Below are 23,206 nucleotides of genomic sequence, written 5' to 3'. Positions count from 1 at the left end.
GTCCATATTTTTCCCTTTCTGATAAAAATCCATTTAAGATCTTCTTCCCCAAACCTGTGACTAGCCATTCCCCCACTTTCCTCCACTGGATGTTCTAACCTCATGGAACAATCATAATTACCACATGTTGGTTATTGTTTGCCTTGAAACAATCAATTACATTGGTGTTCCAATTTTAGTGAACTGCAGGTGTGAGATAAAGAAACAAGCAAGGAAAGGAAGTGATGCTTTCAAAATACAAGAACATCCAAACATAAAAGTGAAATATTTTAAATACTTCTTTTAAGGATTATTTTTTAAATGGCATTAATGGCACTTAAGCTGCAAGCAATTAAAACAATTCAATCTTATTGTACAAGGGTTGGTTGAGGGATTAATTTTCCTTTTGTTTGAAGATAGCAAGGTTGGATCTTGTAACTATGTCTACCCTAAGACACCCAGAGGGACAGAAAGCCCTGAGATGGAATGATGCCATGGTCCTCCGTGGTATGTCTCAGACATGCAAGATGTCTATTTTTATAAAAATTTAGGATCAGCTAGACAGAACAGCAAGCCACTGGCACCATGCAAGGCAATAGTTTTGGTATATTTTTTCCCCTCTTATCAAAACAAGTTGTAACTGAAGTTCCACTAGAAAAGTGAACACAAACATTTGAAAACCAGTTTATTTTTCACCTGTGCACCCACTGGGGAAAATGGGTGATTTTTGCCTGTAACCATGCAGCGGTGGAGGTTGAGTTTTTACCAACGCTTGCAAATTCATTTGGACCACCTACCCCTGTGAGAGAGACAAAATTCAGGAGGCTTCTGTCATTGGTTAAGGTGATATCCACAGTGTGATGTATTTGTGATTTTTTTGTTTCTTTTGTAATGAGGAAAGTAATTGCACCTTTTAATACGTGTGCTCTGATCTGCTTCCAACAGATTCCAGGTGCTTTTAGGTTCCATGGACATTCATTTGGAGCTTAGAAAGACTAGGTGTGCACTGTATGGTTTGTATCAAAATTCAAGCTGAGAGTCCATGCCAAAATGTCAACTCTAACCCTTGTTACAGGTACCAGGTTCACCCCCAGTCTGGTTCCCTTCTGTGTGTGCACGTATCCCTAACGGCAGGGTCAGGAAATGAGACTCCTGTTAAAAGACACACCTGTTCCTTTCGGAAGGCTGGTCTAAGGAATAGCTGCCCTTTTCTAGGCGCCACGCCAAGGCGGCGCTGTACAGACGTACGGCATCGCCATGGACCCGCCCCTACTATTTGCGGCCGTGACCTCTTACATGTGCGAACGCTCCCCGGGTGTCCTGTGGTCACTATGGGAAGTGAAGACCTTGTTCTTTGCTTCCTTTTGGCAGAGCAAGCTTTCTGAGTCGTTTATGGCACAGTGACATCAATTCTTCAATGCTATGTAATTTCGGACTAACGAGAAGTCTGTTTAAGGCACGTGTCTCAGGGTGAATATAAAAAACACAAGCGCTTCATCAAGTCCAGCATCCTTAACATTTAGTTTCTGTCTTCAAGTAACGCGTTGTTCTCGAGTTCCCCGTCTTTGGTGTCAGCGGGGACCATCCCGTTCTCTACCCCGTCCTGCTGCTGGATGCAGTCAGTCAACATGGCAGTACTAGAATGGTCCGAGTTACACATCTTCTCTGTCTCCTCCTCTTTCTTCTCTTCATCCAGGGAGTAATTCCGGAAGGTCTTGTAGATTTTCTGAACGTCCTCGGGCAAGGTCTTTTTGATGTCCTTGTTCTTCCTCTTGGTGAGTTTGGAGGTGGACCCGAACTTGTTGATGATGTTGTCCTCAGAGGCCCCCTGCCCGTGTTTGTTCAGCTGCTCTGACCCCTTGAGGCGCAGGTTGTTGGGCCGGTTGTTGATGCTCTCCTGGGACGAGGCCTTGAAGCGGCCCGCGTCCAGCGCGGCGAAGACGGAGCGCTTCTCGGGGGAGAGCATGTCCAGCGAGTGCGCCCGCTGGTCCAGGCCCAGGCGCCGGCGCTCCATGCTGCGGATGGTGGCCGCCCGCTGCAGCTTGTCGTGGATCTCCACGCTGAGCCGCCGCCGCGTCTCCCGGAACTCGGCTGTCACGTTGGCCTTCCACTCGGCCGCGTGGGCCTTGATTTCCCCGACCTGGCCGAGACAGAGCAGCAACACGATGAGAGACTCCTCTCCGCCTGGGGCCCCCCAGCACCCACAGCCCTTGGGTGTCCCGATGGGAAGGTTTCCCGGGGGGAGGCCAGGAGGTGATGGAGCACAGGCCCAAGGGGAGGCGTGAAATGCTACTTCTGAGCTAGTCCTTCCTGCCACCTAAACACCCATCTCAAATTGGCTGGTGACTAATGTGGCTCAGGAGGCACACAGACTGGAGAACCCAACGGAAGCTTGAGATGCAGAGAAGGTGACTGAATGGGGGTGGACGGCATTCCGGGGTATAGAGCAATATTTGGAGTTGGACAGGCCTGGGTTCCAGTTCTGTGTCCACCCCTTTTTTAATTGCATGGCCTCATTCCTCCAACACAGCTGGAGTAATCTTTGTCTTGCTCACAAAGGCTTTAGTGTTACGTGAGAGAAAGACATGCTCGGTCCTGGGCACAAAGCAGATGTTCAGCAGATCCTTCTCTGTCCCTCCAACGCCTCTGTTTGGATAAGATGACCAACCTGTCCCAATTAGCCTGGGCATGTCTTGTGTCCTAGGTACCCCCTCAGTCCTGGAAAACCTGGGACTGTTGGTCACCCTGTATCCGGGCCATGCTATGGTCGTGTGCTATGGGACTTGCTCTAGTTTAAGAAGACCCTCCAGGGCACCTGGTAACCAAATTTCTCTGGTCAGGGTGCAGAAAGGGGACATGTTCTGCCAAAGCACACAGAACAAACTTCCTGAGCGTGAAGTTTCTCATGAGGATCAGTACCAAATTTGCGGGCTCTTATTCAGCAGAGCAGACAGTACAAGTTTCATGCTTTCCTGCAGAGATGCATAACTCTGACTTTTGCATTGACAGTCAATATTTATATTGTCACTTTCTCTTTCATTATAGCTGCTTTTTGTGGCAGGTCAGTTAGCTACCTGGGGAATCAGACTGGAGACTGTGTTGCCAGTGTTTATGTAAGCCAGGAAAATTAACACACAGGCCCAGGAATGATACGGGAAATGTCTCTCCCGGGGCCTTCCACATGGAATGACCATATTGTGGGAAGTGAAAGGTCACCCTTAAAGAGGCTGTCCCTCCTGCTATCTCTTTGGGTTTTGTCCCCTTTCCTTCTCATTCCCTTGCTCTCCTTTCTTATCTCTTTTCCTCTCTTCCTAGAAGAACTACACAGACATTGTCTTTTGAATCACAAAATCCACCTTTCCTTCTTGTGCCTTTTCTTGCCTTTGTGTAGGTTTTCATGCACATTTATATGAAGGAGTAAAGGCTGCATGCCGCTAGCCACAGGGATATATTTGTTTCTACAAGTCTGACAACCAGGAGGGGACATAAGTGAAAGGGACCCCTTGAGTTCACTTCCCGAGGGCCGGCCACTGTTCAATGAGTTCAGACGCACAGGGAGTTGGGAAAGAGTCATGGCGTCCAACTGCGTTTCCATACAGATCCCAAGACCTGAAGGACAGGCTGGCTTTCCTGGGCTTTCTATGAATTTTCTAAGCCTCCCCCAAATATTTGCTGATAAGAGGCAACTGCATACCTCCCTCAAGCACAGTCTACCTCTGCTGACTATTTCTGGTTTTTTTCTTTCCCTTTTCGTTTCATTTTCTAAAATAAGTTATTTACTAGTCTTTCCAGGATCTGTGGGCTGGTGAGTGAGTCACCAGATTTTCTTACCCACCAAAAAAGGATCCAGAAATAACTGCTATTCCATCTAACTTGGCTTTTAGGTAACGATTCAAAACAAGGAAGCTTTATGAGCCCTCCATTTAGTAAGAAACACTCTAGCCCATGGAACAGAGACATAAATTCTCGACTCAAGCTAAATTGATCTCAGGAACATTCATAGAATCTGGAAGGGGTCCTACCTCTTCCTTTGTCTTTTTGGATAGAACCCGTAGCCAATCTCCGATCATACTGAGGACAGCCGCAAAGTAGGCAAGGCCAACAAGGATCCAAAACCACACTAGGGGCTTATACCACTCCCGGTAATTGATGCCAGCATTTCCCCCTGAAAACAACCAAACGTTACTTTAACCAGGATCTAGCGTATGGTCTTTGCAGAGCAAACATATCCCAGTCCATGCAGCGGAGATGTCATGCCATCACCATCTAACACTCAGCTGTTAGGCCTGCTGTATACAAGAGGTGACAGGTGTGGGAGGGCAAGGAAAAGATGTATCCCTTCCCTAAAGGAGCCTGACTTGTGGCTTAACTTCCTTTGAATCTTGACCACTAACCATAATACCTGTAACAAAAAAGTGTCAGTGGCCAACTTGATCCACCCATCTCAACCGGAGCTTGCTAATGAATGACTGGGCCTAGAGGACACAGATCAGGCCCAGCTGTCAATTTTTTCTAAAACTTCTTTGAATTTAATAAAAATATCATTAAATCAGCTCAAATGGTTTGGAATTCTTGCAACCATTTCCTCCATAAGCACACATGCGTTTACCAGGTGATGAATGCATGTGTGGAAGTAACATTAGACTTAACAGCATTCCTGAGACTTTGATCCAAGCAATAGTGATTTAATGCTAACTGAGGGGTGGTTTTTACATGATGCTAATCCAAAGGGTCAATTAGACTGAGTAATTAGAATCACCGTGCTAGAACTAAAAGGGACCTTCAAGGCCAGCTAGTCCAATCTCTTTATTTTATAAATAGGGGTTACAGTAAAAATCCATGAAACCCAATTGGCCAGTTGCCTGATTGCATTGACTGGCTGTTCCACTGAAAGGACTAATCATTTATTCCAAATAATTAGCCTATTAATTCTAGCCCTCCTACAGGCGCTGCCAAAGGTGGCCATGCAAAATAGTTTCCAAGCCCAGCCCACTCTCCTAAAGAAGGGAGGAAGCTCCACGAAATAATTGATGTCAGCCTTGTTCTCACTCTGTGAGATTCTGTTGCCCAATGAAGCAGGCAGGTGGCCACTTCTAAGACAAACGGCATTAGCGATGGATTGGTAATTACGGTATTATATGATGAGTGGTTACTAGACTATCCCACTGGGTCGTGGTTGTAACCTCATCTGGCACCACTGAATCCATCCTGAACTCTCATGGCATTAATAATACCTCCCAGAGGCAGCTGGGCAGGCACTGTGGCCTGTGGCTCTTCTTCTCAGTGTGCCCAAACACACTTTGCAATGCAGCCCAGGAGGTCTCGTCAGCTACTGTCATTTCTTAAAATTAGAATTCCAAACATTGCTAAAGGGCTCTGTGGCAATGCTGGGTTTGGTTTAGCTGTCTTTGTTTTTTCCTTCTAGGTAACCCTCCCCGCAGCTTTCTCTGGGATTCTATTGGAGTTCCTGCAACATTAAGTGGTTTTTGAGGTTCATTTCATTTCTTCACTAAGCCAGAGAACTCTGCAGCTTTCTCCTCCGGGACTATCTGAGAGCAAATATTTACTGTAGCAAGTCACCACCACCCAAGAAAGATTGTCACTAGGGTGCGCTAGTGGACAACGCAATAAACACCCTTCTGCATGTTCCTTTACGAGCTGCTTGTCTGGAATTCAGAGCTCCGAGTGTGTTCCCAGCCAGGGTGGTGTGATGCTGTAATGCTGTGAGTCTGTCCTAAAGTGAGTCCGCTACAAAATAAACCAGGACTTAATCCTGCCTGGTGATCGATGTTCCGATTATATTTCCAGTAGAGTTGACGCCGTACCAAATCACAGCAACCATCAACTCTTGTTAATGTATCTTTTTAAATGATTGGTCATCCTTCCCTATCACTCTTAGAGTATTACTAAAAAGGTTGTGACGAACTTCCAGTCTTTTAAGGTATGCATGCTTCAGATGGGTCTATGTAAGCCTAGAACCTGGAGTTTAGACGGGCGTGGTCTAATTGCAGTCAGTGCTGTGAATTACAGAAGACCTCAGGACAAAGGAAGTACGTCTCTGTTAATCAGCAGTAAGGGAATTAAAACAGTGGCATGCCTGTGACTGTGGCGGTCACGCCCTTACTAGGTAAGTAAAATAAGGACAAACGCCAGTTTGTGCCAAGTGCTCACAGACCATGGTGACCAATAAGAATAAATCATTAAATCATAAATAATTTTTTTTAATTTCATATTCCCAGGGCATTGCTATTTGTGCCCGAGATTAACAGATTGACAGACTGATTTGAGCAATTGGTTAGTGAGTAGGATTCGTCACAGGAGTCCTATATAACGGATAGTCCTCCAGACAACCCAGTGTTAGCACAGAGCGCTCTGAAGCACAACCCAGTGCAATTCATGCTTTGGGGAACTTAAAGATGTCTGCGAAATAGTTCTAAACTCCAACTGCCATTACACGTATTTACCTTCAATTGGTACCTTAACTGAGTTTTCCCACAGACCAGCTATGGAGGAGGCTAAGAAATTAACCAGATAATTGTTCCTCTTACTTTTGTCAGTTTCTCTGTGGTTTCTCTCCAGAGCTCCAGGTCCCTAATCAGATGGCATCAGGTGACTTCTCACCCAACCTGGGGAGCTGCAGGATGGTTGAGCATTGCGCATAAGGAAAGATTGGCGGGGTCCCAGGCCCCAGGGTTTTTTTTTAAATAATTTTTAACCACTCTGACTTTGCAACTCTTAGTCCTTAGCCAATAAAAAGGAAGAAAAAAATGAAACACTACTATTCCTACAAAGTGGACTTCAGTCTTCACCCTGCTCAGTTGGAATAGCTAAAAAACCACTCTGCCGATTATCTATATCATATAATTAACATGGAGGCACCCATGCTCCTATTGACAAGTCTTCAACATCCCCTCAAGAATTTCCTGTTTACCAGATTCCCAGAGACGAGATCCCTGTCCTCCTTATGTGCACCAGAATCCGTGGAGAAACCAAGGCACTGCTGGGATTACGTGCCAAATGGATAGTCAGACTGGGAGTTCAGCCTATAAATGTCCAGGCTGCTGCTTAACCAGGAAATGGTCAAAGACACACACACACACTCCCCCAAACATTTTGAACTTATGATAGAATTGCTTGATCACAGTGTTCCCTTCTTGGAGTAAAAAATGATCAATTGCCTGACCACCTAGAACTATCCCATTAGGAAAGAGAAGCATGGCCTCCTCCTATTCCTGCCTTCCTACCACACTCTGGGAAAGTGGTACAATGTAACACTCATTTCATTTTCAAGCTCCCTGTCCCTAGATGAATTTGAGGGTGGTTTTCTTTTGCTCCCTTAAATACAGCTCACTGGCATTTATTTTTACGATGAAGGCTATTGCTTCTATACACATTCGTGCAGAATCCATTATAATATTACATTCCCTCAGGGCAGTTCGCAGCTTCTGGTAGTCAACTGAGTCGTTAGTCTCCCATCTGAGCATGCCCTGGACAACTTCTGCAGAAACAATGGCTCTTACCTCTGCGTCAGAAGGCTTAACCTGCAGGTCATTGCAGGCTCAGCTCTATGCTAATCTCTCCAGAGTTTCACATTTGCCACTTGCTAATACAGCCTTTATCAATTGATTCAAGGAGCCTTAATACAATTCAGAAGTCCAAAATTCAATGAGAAATTCATTTCACTCATGCGTAATTCATATGACCAGAGGGCAATAAGCATCCTAGGGGAAGAGCGGCTGGCTTCCTCTCACGGCAGAAGCCTGCTGCTGTTTACATTGCATAGGTCTAGGAGTGTGAAATGAGCCTGTGAACAGCAGCGGTGACATGGAGCCTTTCTCATTTGCTTCTCCCACAATATCTTCTCTTGTGCTCTTGAAAAGCACTACCAACAGAACATTTTCCCCACTAAGGCCCTGGCGACTGGGATGCCCCAGGGGCTTACCTGCCACAAAATCACCAAAGCCCACCGTGGTGAGAGTGACCACCACAAAGTAAATGGACTCCAAGGCCGTCCACCCCTCGATGTATTTGAAAATGACGGCAGGGATCGTCACAAACACAACGCAGCCAGCCAAGATGAAGAGGATGGTGGAGATGACCCGGATCTTGGTCTGACTCACTTGCTTTTTCTAGGAACAGCAAAGGAGAAAGATAGGTAAGTCAGTTTCATCACCCTGGATTCAGAAGACAGAGACACAGGAAAAAATGTATTATGTCAGTGGCTTTTAGCCTTTCTTTGGTCATGGGCAGCTTTGTGAGAATCTGATGAACACTCTTGACCCTCTCCTAGAAAAATGCACGTACAGAAGTTTTCAGGTGGTCTAGGTGGTCCTCGGGTCCTATGAAGCTTATTCATTGACCCTAGGTCAAGAAACTCCGCTTAGCTTGTGCCTTGAATGTCTTTTGCATGGCTCCATGACTGCAGCCCAAATGCCAATTCTAACTCGTCACTAGTGCAAACATAATTATTTCCCAAGAAGGGCTTGCTGCCATTTTTCATGGGTATTATTGACCCTGGTGGTCTAGTGGTTAAGATTCGGCGCTCTACGTAGCTGACCTACCTAATACGTAGACACAAGCACAGGGAAAGAGGCAAAATGAGGAGGCAAAAGAATACATTCCAAGTAAGGGAATAGGACAAAACCCCAGAAAAGGAACTAAGTGAAACAGAAATGAGCAACCTACCCGACACAGAGTTCAAACTAAGAGTGTTAAGGATGCTCACTGATCTGGGGAGAAGAATAGATGAACTCAGTGAGAATGTCAACAAAGAAATGGAAGATATAAAAAAGAACCAATCAGAAATGAAGAATACAATACTGGAAATGAAAAATTCATTAGAGGGACTCAAAAGCAAAGTAGAGAATACAGAAGAACGGATCTGTGAGCTGGAAGAAAGACTAGAAGAAATTACCCAAGGTGAACAGGTAAAAGAGAAAAGAATTAAAAAGAGTGAGGACAGTCTAAGGGACCTCTGGGACAACATCAAGCGCACTAACATCCGTGTTATAGGTGTCCCTGAAGGAGAAGAGCGAGACAAGGGGGCAGAGAATCTATTTCAAGAAATAATAGATGAAAACTTCCCTAACCTAAGGAAGGAAACAGACATCCAGGTACAGGAAGCACAGAGAGCCCCAAACAAAATAAACCCAAAGAGGCCCACACCAAGACACATCATAATCAAAATGTCCAGAATTAAAGATAAAGAGAGAATCCTAAAAGCCGCAAGAGAATGTCAAGTTACATACAAAGGAAACCCCATAAGGCTATCAGCTGACTTCTCAGCAGAAACCTTACAGGCTAGAAGAGAATGGCACAATATACTTAAAGTGCTAAAAGGAAAAAACTTACAGCCAAGAATACTCTACCCAGCAAGGTTATCATTCAAAATGGAAGGAGAGATCAAAATTTTCCCAGATAAGCAAAAATTAAAGGAGTTTGTCACCAAGAAACCAGTGCTACAAGAAATGTTAAAGGGACTGATTTAAGGGGAAAAGAGAAGACCACAAATAGGAAAAATTATCTATTTCCATGATTAGAATGTAATGGATACAAATGCACAAAAAAGAGGTTAGATATGATATCAAAAACATAAAAGAAGGGAGGAGGGGAGTTAAAGAGTACAGCTTTCAAACAGAGGTCAAACTAAAGTGACCATCAATTCTGTATAGAAGAAGTAAGGAACAGAGAAGGACTACTACAACACTGAGGAAAAAAAAAAAAAGTTAAAAAATGGCAGTAAGTACATACTTATCAATAGCTACTTTAAACGTCAATGGACTAAATGCCCCAATTAAAAGGCATAGGGTGGCTGACTGGATAAAAAAACAAGACCCATATATATGCTGCATACAAGAGACACACTTCAGACCTAAAGACACTCACAAACTGAAAGTGAAGGGATGGAAAAAGATACTCCACGCAAATGGCAATGAAAAGAAAGCTGGGGTAGCAGTACTCATATCAGACAAAATAGACTTTAAAACAAAAGCTGTAAAAAGAGACAAAGAAGGGCATTACATAATGATCAAGGGAACAATCCAACAAGAGGATATAACACTTGTAAATATCTACGCACCCAATGTAGGTGCACCTAAATATATAAAACAATTATTAACAGACATAAAAACAGAAATAGACAGTAACACAATAATAGTAGGGGACTTTAACACTCCACTTACACCAACGGATAGATCATCCAAACAGAAGATCAATAAGGAAACATTGGCCTTAAACGACACACTAGAACAGATGGACCTAGTAGATATAGACAGAGCATTCCATCCAAAAACCGAAGAATACACGCTCTTTTCAAATGCACATGCAACATTCTCCAGGATTGATCACATATTAGGCCACAAAACAAGTCTCCATAAATTTAAGAAGATTGAAATAATACCAAGCATCTTTTCTGACCACAACGGTATGAAACTAGAAATCAACTATAGGAAGAAAATCAGAAAAGCCACAAATACATGGAGATTAAACAAAATGCTACTGAACAACGACTGGGTTAACGAAGAAATCAAAGAAGAAATCAAAAAATACCTGGAGACAAATGAAAATGAAAATATGACATGCCAGAATTTATGGGATACAGCAAAAGCGGTGCTAAGAGGGAAGTTTATAGCAATACAGGCTTATCTCAACAAACAAGAAAAATCTCAAATAAACAATCTAACAATGCACCTGAAGGAACTGGAAAAAGAAGAACAAACCAAGCCCAAAATCAGTAGAAGAAGGGAAATAATAAAAATCAGAGCAGAAATAAATGAAATAGAGACCAAAAAAACAATAGAAAAAATTAATAAAACCAAGAGCTGGTTCTTTGAAAAGATCAACAAAATAGACAAACCTTTAGCTAGACTCACCAAGAAAAAAAGAGAGAAGGCACAAATAAGTAAAATCAGAAATGAAAGAGGAGAGGTTACAACAGACACCTCAGAAATACAAAAGATTATAAGAGAATACTATGAAAAGCTATATGCCAACCAATTCGACAATCTGGAAGAAATGGATAAATTCTTAGAATCATACAACCTTCCAAAACTGGATCAAGAAGAAGTAGAGATTTTGAATAGACCAATCACCAGTAAGGAGATCGAAACAGTAATCACAAACCTCCCCAAAAATAAAAGTCCAGGATCAGACGGCTTCCCTGGTGAATTCTACCAAACATTCAAAGAAGACTTAATACCTATCCTTCTCAAACTCTTCCAAAAAATTGAGGAAGGCGGGAAGCTCCCTAACTCATTCTACAAAGCTGACATTACCCTGATACCAAAACCAGACAAGGACAACACAAAAAAAGAAAATTACAGGCCAATATGACTGATGAACATCGATGCAAAAATCCTCAACAAAATACTAGCAAATCGCATACAATAATACGTTAAAAAGATTATACACCATGATCAAGTGGGATTTACTCCAGGGATGCAGGGATGGTTTAACATTCGCAAATCAATCAACGTAATACACCACATTAATAAAATGAAGAACAAAAATCACATGATCATCTCAATAGATGCAGAGAAAGCATTTGACAAGATCCAGCATCCATTTATGATAAAAACTCTGAATAAAATGGGTATAGAAGGAAAGTACCTCAACATAATAAAGACCATATATGACAAACCCACAGCTAATATCATCCTCAATGGTGAAAAACTGAAAGCTATCCCTCTAAGAACAGGAACCAGACAAGGATGCCCACTGTCACCACTCCTATTTAACATAGTATTGGAAGTCCTAGCCAGAGCAATCAGGCAAGAGAAAGAAATAAAAGGGATCCAGATTGGAAAGGAAGACATGAAACTGTCACCATTTGCAGATGACATGATTTTATATATAGAAGACCCTAAAGAATCCACCAGAAAACTTTTAGAAGTAATAAACGAATATGGTAAAGTTGCAGGATACAAAATCAACATACAAAAATCAGTTGCATTTCTGTACACTAACAATGAAGTAGCAGAAAGAGAAATTAAGAATACCATCCCATTTACAATTGCAACAAAAAGAATAAAATACCTAGGAATAAACTTAACCAAAGAGGTGAAAGATCTGTACACCGAAAACAATAAAACATTTCTGAAAGAAATTGAAGAAGACACAAAGAAATGGAAAGATATTCCGTGCTCTTGGATTGGAAGAATTAACATAGTTAAGATGTCCATACTTCCTAAAGCCATCTATAGATTCAATGCAATTCCTATCAAAGTTCCAACAACATTTTTCACAGAAATAGAACAAAGAATCCTAAAATTTATATGGAACAACAAAAGACCCCAAATAGCTAAAGGAATCCTGAGAAAAAAGAACAAAGCTGGAGGTATCACACTCCCTGATTTCAAAATATACTACAAAGCTATAGTAACCAAAACAGCATGGTACTGGCACAAAAACAGACACACAGATCAATGGAATAGAATCGAAAGCCCAGAAATAAACCCACACATCTATGGACAGCTAATCTTTGACAAAGGAGCCAAGAACATACAATGGGGAAAAGAAAGTCTCTTCAACAAATGGTGTTGGGAAAACTGGATAGCCATATGCAAAAAAATGAAAGTAGACCCTTACCTTACACCTTGCACAAAAATTAACTCCAAATGGATTAAAGACTTGAATGTAAGACCTGAAACTATGAAACTTCTAGAAGAAAACAAAGGCAGTACGCTCTTCCACATTGGTCTTAGCAACATCTTTTCAAACACCACATCTGACCGGGCAAGAGAAACAATAGAAAAAATAAACAAATGGGACTACATCAAACTAAAAAGCTTCTGCACAGCAAAGGAAACCATCAACAAAACGAAAAGACAACAATTGGGAGAAGATATTTGCAAACCATACAACTGATAAGGGCTTAATCTCCAAAATATATAAAGAACTCATGCATCTCAACAACAAAAAAACTACCAACCCAATTAAAAAATGGGCAAAAGACCTGAACAGACATTTCTCCAAAGAAGATATACAGATGGGCAACAGACACATGAAAAGATGTTCAAAATCACTAACTATCAGGGAAATGCAAATCAAAACTACAATGAGATATCACCTCACGCCCGTCAGAACGGGTATAATTAACAAGACAGGAAACAATATGTGTTGGAGAGGATGTGGAGAGAAGGGAACTCTCATACACTGCTGGTGGGAGTGCAAACTGGTGCAGCCACTATGGAAAACAGTATGGAGATTCCTCAAAAAATCAAGGATAGAACTACCATATGATCCAGCTATTCCACTGTTGGGTATTTATCCAAAGAACTTGAAAACACCAATTTGTAAAGGTACATGCACCCCTGTGTTCATTGCAGCGTTATTCACGATAGCCAAGACTTGGAAGCAACCTAAGTGCCCATCAAGGGACGAATGGATAAAGCAGCTGTGGTATATATACACAATGGAATACTACTCAGCCATAAGAAACGATGAAATCCAGCCATTTGTGACAACATGGATGGACATTGAGGGTATAATGCAAAGTGAAATAAGTCAGAGGGAGAAGGTCAAATACCATATGATTTCCTTCATTAAGTAGTAGATAATAACAACAATAAACAAACACATAGGGACAGAGATTGGATTTGTGGTTACCAGAGGAGAAGGGGGGAGGGAGGAGGGTGAAAGGGATAATTTGGTACATGTGTGTGGTGATGGGTTGTAATTAGTATTTTGGGTGGTGAACATGATGTGGTCCATGCAGAAATAGAAGTACAATGATGTACACCTGAAATTTTTACAATGTTATAAACCAATGTTACTGCAATAAACAAAACAAAACAAAACAAAAAGATTCGGCGCTCTTACTACCGCGGTCCAGGTTCGTTTCCTGGTCAGGGAACTATCCACACCACCCGTCTGTCGGTTATCATACTGTGGAGGCTGTGTGTGGCTGTGATGCTGAAAGCTATGCCACAGGTATTTCAAATACCAACAGGGTCACCCATGGTGGACAGGTTTCAGCAGAGCTTCCAGACTAAGACAGACTAGGAAGAAGGACATAGCCACCCATTTCTGAAAAAATTGGCCATGAAAACCTTATGAATAGCAGTGAAACATTGAGATAGCGCCGGAAGGTGAGAGGATGGTGCAAAAGGTCCCGACGGGATTCCACTCTGCTGTTCACAGGGTCACTAGGAGTCAGAATCGACTCCACAGCACTAACAAATTATTGACCCTCCATTAGGAGGGCACAAGTTTGAGCTCTTTCCACAGTGGCAGTGACGGACTTGCACCTAGATTCCCTTGTACATGCTGGAAAAATGGCTGACCTGAGACAGGCCAGATTGTTTGGATGGAAAGAAAAACACAGCCACCCCATCCTCATTTGTGACGGACTCTAGCCAAATATCTGTGTGCTTCCTCACCCTCCTTCACCTGCTGACTTCTTTACATTGATAACACACTTTTCTTCTAAAACATGTGTTTGAGCTGGTGCTGTGGTCATCGTGTTTGTTGGCTGTATTACCTGCAAGAGACAGGACAGGATTCCGAGGCAGAATGACAGGGTCACTGCCTAAAATGGGTAGTAGGAGCTTCATCTCATGTCAGCTTCTGAAGGAGTCAGTAGTCAAGATGTGAAAATGCATTTAGAAGGGGAATTACACTGATATCTGGGCAAAGGAATCATGCCATGGAGTCCAGAGGTGGACTGGAAGCATTAATGGTACTCCCCTTGAATGCACTCAGTGCAACATTGGCCTTGCCTCTAAGCTGAATAATCCTTAGGGTCTTCTCAAAGGTCCCAGATTTGGCATTGGAGATTGTCATTAGAGGACCCTAGTACCATAACCCCACAAAAATCATGTACTATCATAAAAATACCTTTACCAGCAGAGTGCACGGGCCTTTCTACATTGCCCAGATTGATTTTCTGCAAAAGTACACCACATTTAGGGCAATCGATATAGGAAATCCTAACCACGTGATCTATTTTCTAGTCATTGCCTTCTGGTGAATCAGAAGGTAGAGAACCTCAGAGGACAGACAGACCTTTGCATTCACATACCTCATTTTAAAGATGCAAAAACAGAAGCCAAAAGGGGTTAAGGGACTTGCATTAAAATCATGACACTAATTAGGGACAGAGCTGAGATTAGAATTCTGATGTGATTAACTCTCAGTCCAGTGCGTAATGATGGAAACAGCTTTTCAAATTACTCAACAATTCACCAGCTCAAACAAAGTTACCAGAGTCCTCCCTGAACAAAAGAAACTAGACTAACCCCAGTGATGAATAGGCCATCCTGCTTCCCCTCTGGGGAGGAAGACTTGAATAAAAAATTGTCACTGGGCCATCTGTCCAGGAATTTCTAAGCTTCAGTCCTAGAAGTGACACCTCAGCCAGGTTTCCCAGGACAGAAATGGTCAAGAGAGATTCTTCTAAGATCAACCACTTGGCTCAACCATGGAAGTGCTAGTCAAGGAAATGACTAGGTCTCAGAGATAGGAAGGTTGATCAGGGTTCTGTTTCCCCTCCTCCCATCCCCTCTTCCTCCCGATTTGTGGGGAGAAACAGTGGTGCTGCCTTTTCACTGGAAAGCTCCAAGGACAGGAGGGCCAAAAAAGAGAAGAAAGCTGCTCTCCTCTGTAATGATGCTTCAAGACCATTCAGTCCCACCTGACTGGGACCCTGAGACCCAGGCATGTTTGATAGGGCAAAATGGAGTAGGCAACTAAATGAATAAGAAGAGTTACAGTGGAGAATATTTATTTGCACAAATCTAAATCAGCACTATTTACACTCCAGTTCCTTGATCAATATATTCTCTAAAGATTCATAGGAAAAGCTAAAGTAATACAACCCTTCTTTATGAAAAGGGGTCATGTGCTCTAACTCGTAAGAGAGAATTCAGCATATAAAGTGGGAACAGGGAAAAATAATTTGATCCATGCTCTTATAGAGTCCCCTCTCATCTCCTCAGAAAAGCCATCTGAAAAAACAATAATAATTTATTGACATTTTTGAAAACTGCATTTGAAAATATCAATTTTTTTTCCCACAAATAAAAGTATCGTGAAAAGACAAATTATCTGAGAACCACAGGGAATGTTTTACCCATTTCATGAATTTCCATATTGGATATTGCATAAGGACTTCGTGGGGGAAGTTGAGCCCTTCTGAGAATCCAGGAACTTATTTATTGTTAGCCCAGTTTTGTTTGTAGACATGTACAAAAATCCAAAGCCCAAAAGGAGATTTTACCATAGATCATTAAGTTAATCTAATTGCTGCCAATGGAAACATCATTTCCTCCCTCTATAAATCGTCCTCCTCAAATGCATAATGGAATTAAAGTGAATTAAATGTTTGTGAGACACTTATTAAGTCATAAATTAGGATGCGAATGCGGTTGCAATCCAAATGAGGTTCAGGTTGGCAAAGGAGGGCTGTGAGTACGTAGGAAGCTAGAGACATTCCCGGGCTCCAGGAGGTGGGCAGAAGAGAAGATGGCACAGGACAGGACTTGTTTGGTGGCAGAGAGGGAGATGTGTAACAAAGGCTAGATTGTGGTGTCTTAATTGCATAATCTGTGGGAGAGTTTAACAGCAAGGTAAAGATCTCACCACTGCTCACTGCCCAAGCCAACCAGTGTGTCCCCAGACAACTCAGACACACCCAGGCATCCTAGGATGATGCTCGGAGAATGCTTGGAGAATTTAATCATTGGGGTACTATAGGGACTTAAGAAATCAAGTGTCTCGTGTGTGTGTGTGTGTGTAGGTGTATGAAACTGTGTATACTCATACTTCTCTATAAAAGGAAGACATGTGAGCGTAAGGTTTTAGCAATATCTGTTATTCTGGATACCCATGTTTTTGCTGCTCTCTAGATATTTTTAAAAAAGACAACAGTTGCCTCAATTGAACATTTTAAACTGTAGATTTCAAGATGGAACCAAAAACTATCTTACACATCGTCTAGTGATCTCGGGGCTTCTTATCCCCATTAGCCCTGCAAGTGTTTACAACTACTGTAAAACGGTATTTAAGAACTTGGCATCCAGGGGCAGACTGCCTGAGATATATCCCATCCCCGATGCTGAATAGCTGAGTGACCTCAGGCAAGTTTCTCAACTTCTCTGGGCATCAGTTTCTTCCTCTGTAAAATGGAGATAAGAGAATCCACCTCATAGGATTGTTTGGAAGATTAAATAATGTGTGAAAGCTTAGCACAGTGCCTGCTAAGTGCTCAATGATTGTTAACTCTCGCTTTTGACATAAAAGTTCAAATCTCTCCTTAGATGTGGATGGTCCTAGATTTAATGCTGTCCTGTGCTATTGAGGAATGTTCCTTCAAGTCTGGCTTAAGATAATCTTTGTTTAGCTTCAGGAGGTCACTGTTGGTTGTCCCTTCCTGGATACATTATCTCGTATAATTACCTCACTTTCAACAAGAAAAAAGTCCTCATTCTCCTTGGTTCTTCTAGGCTCTACCCCAGATTGAGCTCTCAGACAGTCTCAGCTCACCATCTTGGAAGCTTTATATTTGCCTGTCAATTAATTTCCCCCTAGTTTTTCATCATCCTACTGAAACTGCCAAGCATTGCAGATAATGTTTGCGATGTCAGGAACCAGCTGCAGAGGGACCCTGAGAGGCACGGACCTTGCTTTCCTAGCACCCCCCTCCCACCTCCCCCACCACTTACAGAATCAAGCTGTGTTTGCATGGTGGGGTTGCTAGGCAAAATCACACTGCTTATTTACCAGTGAGCAGAGCAGCTAGCCAGAAGCTTTGTGAGAGCCCAGATCTGACTGAGCTAATATGTTCTTGGGGTAACAAAATTGTTCTCTGGGAAGAGATGGTTTGATATATTTGGGCAGAAGTGGTAATATAATTGTGTATATCTGTCTAAATCTTGTTCTCACACACTGTTGATTAGAATAGAGGATGTGTTCTTCTCTTCTCCTTATGCAAATAGTATTACACAAAACTATTTCCCAGGTCCAATTGGCACTAACTGCAGGAATTTTTGAAGAACTGAAAACCTAGCTCCTGTAGAGTTCATTTAGTGGCCAAAGTTATAGGTGCAATTATTCCAAAGAGCAAAATAATCTTCATAAACAGGAGGCGGGGGAGCCAGCTTTAAGAGCAATCCTTCGAGAGAGGGATGTGTGTGCTGACAATTCTGGAAGTGTTTGCTTATTTCAGACCTCAGAGGGCTAAGCCAAACATCCAATTCTCATTAAACCTAATGCCCTGCCTGTGTTTGTTTACTTCCACAATCTTATTCTAGAGAGCAAGTATATTTCTACTTATACATGGACTATTTCTTTATTTGATTTCTATCCCTCCCTAATGCCCATTCTTCTTTCACTCTCATGTGCTTTCTTAGAATTCTGAGATTAGCAATCCAGATTGTTGTGTCTGGCCAAGAAATTGTTTCTTTGTTGTGATTTTTAGCCAAGACATTGGAGATTGTCCAATAATTGATTGGACATTGAATTGAATTCATATTATTGAATTGATCAATAATAAAGATACTGCAATAAAAATCCTAGGACAGGAAGTAGACATGCAGAGTTCCAGTTTACGGTTGAGTTTGGTTTTGCTGAAATGCAAACACATCACCATGGTAATACAATCGAACTGAGAACAATTTCTCAAAATGGAAAGATAATAGGAACTGCCTCCCAAAAGAACTGACTTTATTTTCTGATGTTATTATGTTTCCCACAAAGATTTCTTTTTAAAAGTCCAGTTCTAACTCATAGTTTCATCATCACAACGAATAGCCATGTAGCACCAGCAATTCTATAAACGAGGAGGAGAGATTTTAAACAGCGTTTGCCTATAATCTCCATGGCAGAGATACTGTAAACACACATCAGGGAGAATCATGCAGTAAAATCTCCATGGAGCCCATGGAAAATGTCCTACTCAAAAGCTGAATACACAAGTGGATCATATCTATACAAAAAAAAAAGTTGTATCTAGCATCTGACTCTGAGCTGCTCTGCAGTATCTAACAGATTATTGGCCAATTCAGTGCTTTGCTGGTATTACCATGCAAAGTTTTTGAAAAAGCTTTTGGTATATATAATTAAATTGTTTTTATCACTGAAAGGTCAACGTAGGTGCACCTGGGATAGAGAAAAATTTAAATCTACAAATAATAAAAATTCTTAGCTGTTCCACCCCAAGAACTCTTTAATTAAAATCTTTGAAAGGTTTCTGTTCTAAAAATCGGTGGCTTGTAACATTTGAAGATAATACTCTGTTGGAACACAAGACTTTGCATTGAGAATTCAACCAGTTAATTCATTCAGCACATAATTATTAAGAACCTTTTATATGGTGGGGGCTGTTCTAGTTGCAAGGGATGCAGCAGTTTAAAAAAAGAAAGGAAAATAAAAGATCCTTCCTCACACACAAAGTCTAGAGTCGGGGCGCAGTGGGAACATCTGAGTCTTTGGCTGAAAACAGTCTTTGTGGCGCTGTCTATGGCGTCCAGCCCTGGTCCAGCTAGTGAAGGTAAAGTTTAGTACCTACTGACATCACACTGATTAAAAAATATCACCTGGGAGAGAAAAAAGGAATATTCTTGTAGCCCTGGTATATGGAACACAAAAGTGTGCCAACTGTGACGGATGATCCTCGGATCTTTGTTAGCTAAGCACTCAGAAATTACGTCCCAGAAATCGGAACAACGCATAAGCAATCACTTCAATGTAAGAAACACCCAGATGCAACCTTGGCTGAAGAATGGTCCTTCTTTTTAGTTAGGGTGTGAAAGGCAGACCCATGGAAAGGAGCAGAAGATGGAGACAACTCCTGATGAGCCATGTCAACAGAATAACTCCTGGCAATCCTGACAGATGCCCTGCCCAGCTGCTCACCCATCCAAATTCTGAATTTATTTTACCCAGATTTCAGTAGCACAATGAACAATGCCCCCATCCCAAAAAGCACTCCCCACCATCATACACACATGTATACTACAGTAACAACTACAGTAACAATGCCACAGACAGCTGAGAGGTAGACTCACTCTTCTCGCTCTCCTGGCTAACAGGGGTTCAAGGTCATAGTTTATTAGCCAAGCAGTCGGGGCACAAGATCCCTTGAATATGATAAATGTTCCTGTTTGTCCTTGAGGTTTCTTTCCTTGTGCAGGGAGCCCCACCTACTGTAACACACATGGCCTCTCTCCAGCCTCTTACTCTAACTCAGGAAATGAGGACTCGGCCTCTTCCTCCCCGTCTTCTTTTGGGAGCAAGTTACCCTCAAGAAGTGCCCCTTGTGATTGCGTGTCTACTTCTGGGGTTGTATTAGGAAACCAATTTTCCCACAGATATAAGCCATGTTCTCCAGTGTCAAGGGAATATAGTAATATTAGGCTTCAATCTGTCATCTCCTTCATCTTATTTCTCAATTGATTCATACCTTGGGTGGGCAAGAGGGGATGCTATTTCTTTGGCGCCTTCAAAGACCCCAATCATTTTGACTCTCCTCCCCCCACCTCCCAGTCCTCCTGGTACCATGGTTTTCTATTTTAGTAATAGCTCAATAATTATTCCACTATGAGGGGAGAAACAGGTCAGACCACTGTGGGGCAAGTTCTCCTCAATGGAAGGCCAGCTCCCTTCTTTAGATTGAACCCCCTCACCAGGAAGGAACGCATGTAACAAAAGCAGAAAAGAAAGAGATTCAGGAGGCCTCCTGCTGAGAATGGTCTCCTAAAAGGAGATAAGGAATTAGGAAAGTCATTGAGGGAGACCTGGCCCCGGCAGGAGCTGTCTAGGAGGGACAAGAACCTTGCACAGGGGCTGGCAGGGAGAGTTGGTGGGGGCGGAGTTGGGAAACAATGGTCATAATGCTGCTACCTAACACACTAGGCAAAGTGAAATGCTCACTCGCCCCACTGTGGATGATCAAGGAGCCCTCTACTCTTTCTTGTCCTTCCTCGCCATCTCTTAGCCATGTCACTGTTCACTTGAACTAGCATCCAAGGTGTGGGAGAGAAGAAAGTCTTCATATGAGCCCCCTCCATTCTCAGGTATGAGTAGCCCAGAGAGAAGGCATCTGTGAGCTTCTGGCGGGCTGCACTTATATGCCTAGCAATCAACATAAGTGACAAACGAGCGTGCATTTTCTGTGGCCTTAATTATATTGCTTGTTAGAAAATTTGAAGAAAGCCCCCAAGACCAGCCAGATTTAGGTCAATATCTAAAAAAGCACCTAGGTATTACTGAGTCAATATCTGTAAAAATTCCTGGGTTTTACTGGGAAAATGGTAAGCAACCCCCTCTCCAATAGTTACACTCTTTCTTCCCTTCTTTCTTTTTACACAAATGCTTTTTAATGAAAGCACGTAGGGATGCTTGTCCACGTAAACTATAAAGAATAATGAAATAAGCATTAAAAAATTATATAGGGAAAAGACGTGTGAACTGGAAAAAAGGCAAAGAGAAGCAAGAAAAGTTTAAAAAGCCTTTGAGAAAGATGAACACAATTGAGAAAAAGACTTTGAGGTATGGAAAGCGAAGGTGGAACCATGGTTTGAGGGGTCTAGAATTTTCCTGAGGTGTAAAAAGGCTTCCCAGCTAGGCTTGTACCTAATTGTTTGGGAGACAGAAAGACAGCAGAGAAAAGAGAGAAAGAGATATGCGTGTACTTTCTAGTCAGACTGAGAACAGAGAAGTTTAAATAAAAATGGAACACAGCTTTATAGAAAGTCACTCGGAAAGAAATCCCAAACTGGGAAAGGCCTGCACAGAGTGAACCTGACAGAAACTTCCAGAACTGAGAAAATTTCTTGAGCAGAATATTTTCCAGACTGTGAATGAAGCTGAATTCTATAACTTTTCTATTCTTTCATTCAATAAATATTTATCAGGCACATACTCTCTGTCAGTTACTGAGCTAAATGCACTGGTGAGCAAAACAGAATGGCCCCCAGCCTCACAGAGCTAGTAGGCGCAAGACAGACATGAAACAATCACACAAGCAAACGTATAACCACAGCTTGAGAGACGTGCTGTGAAGGGAAAAGAACCCATCCACAGAGCGAGAGAATATAACAGGGGGACCTAACGATGCTGTTTGCCTGCCACACTCCCCCATGTATATTGTCCACACCTCAAGACCCCCCCAAGGTCCCCACTATAATAAAGGGAGTTGCTGCAAATGATTCAAGACAGGTGGCTTGTGCTGGACAGAAGTTACCCTGCAAGGAGGCCAAGGAGGTGCTAATGAACTTGGACTTGATGCACACTGGCTGTTTTCTGCTCCTGGCAAAGTTTTCATTGACAGCCTCGCGGCAGAATCATCCAAGGTGGGTATCTTGACATCCCGATAGACTTATCCGCTTTGCGTCTTACTCAAGTTTTATACAAATGCTCCAAGCCACTTCCAGGTTCCAAGTGTGCATGAGTTGTGGGCAAATAAATGCATACATAATTCATCTATCATTCCTCTACCATTATTAAAGAGTAGCATTGTTCTTTAATTTGATGAGAGTGGATTTCATCAGAATGTGGATTTGATTAGAATGACCAGACAGAAGCCTATTTGGATTACTGAACACACATAATAAATATCCCCATTGTTAGTTAATTGGTATATTTTTTTCATTTTAAAAGAATTAAAGTTATATACAAACCCTTTAATGGAGCTTATTATAATGACTAATGTATACTTTCATCTTTCATGAAATGACTGGGCTGTTTAGCTGTGCAAATGACAGCAACAATGGGCATCACGTGCTCCACAAGTTAAAGTAGTAAATAGTAGATAAAGTAACAGAGATGCAAACTTAACTACGGATTGCACCTCCACAGATAATACTTTCTTGAGAAAAGTATTCTCTTTGAAATATTGTTTTAGATTACTTTTTTTCCTGCAAAGTGTTTAGCAGAGATAGGCATGCTCTTATTTGAACAGTTCTCCACAAAGGACCAGAAACTGAGACCCCAAAGACAACAAAATAGACATTCAGGCCTCCTGATGTTCTCCTTATGCTGAAAAAACATTAGAAAATGGAATTGGACCAACCCTGGTGATGCTCGGCCTGGAGTGTACTGTTCATGACCATCAGCGCTACTGTTTAAGGCTCTCCGCACCATCCTATTATATTGTGATGAAACTGAGCAAATGAGATCACAGGGCATGACCACTTTAGAGGACACTGGTTATTCCTTTTGTCCGCTCATCATCTGAAGCCCCTACTTTGGTTTGGTGAAAGTCAGAGACCTCCTCCCAGTACAGAAGCTG

The 23,206-nt window shown here is 42.2% G+C and overlaps 1 protein-coding gene across 1 annotated transcript in view; it reads right to left on the bottom strand.

The window, feature by feature from the left end:
• Positions 1-292: 292 nt before the first annotated feature.
• Positions 293-23,206, bottom strand: part of KCNK10 (potassium two pore domain channel subfamily K member 10) — a 73,810-nt gene continuing 50,896 nt past the window's right edge. The window contains exons 5-7 of the mRNA XM_014784472.2: positions 7,922-8,108; positions 4,002-4,144; positions 293-2,119 (exon numbers count right to left, since the gene is read on the bottom strand). Coding sequence (XP_014639958.2) covers positions 1,499-2,119; positions 4,002-4,144; positions 7,922-8,108 — 951 coding nt within the window. The 3' untranslated portion in view covers positions 293-1,498. The remainder of the gene's footprint in view (positions 2,120-4,001; positions 4,145-7,921; positions 8,109-23,206) is intronic.

This window comes from Ceratotherium simum, chromosome 24 (assembly GCF_057802395.1).
Source record: "Ceratotherium simum simum isolate JZ-2026a chromosome 24, ASM5780239v1, whole genome shotgun sequence".
NCBI classification, from domain to species: Eukaryota; Metazoa; Chordata; class Mammalia; order Perissodactyla; family Rhinocerotidae; genus Ceratotherium; species Ceratotherium simum.
Note: the sequence above shows the minus strand (reverse complement) of the source record. Positions and strands in the feature narration are given on the sequence as shown.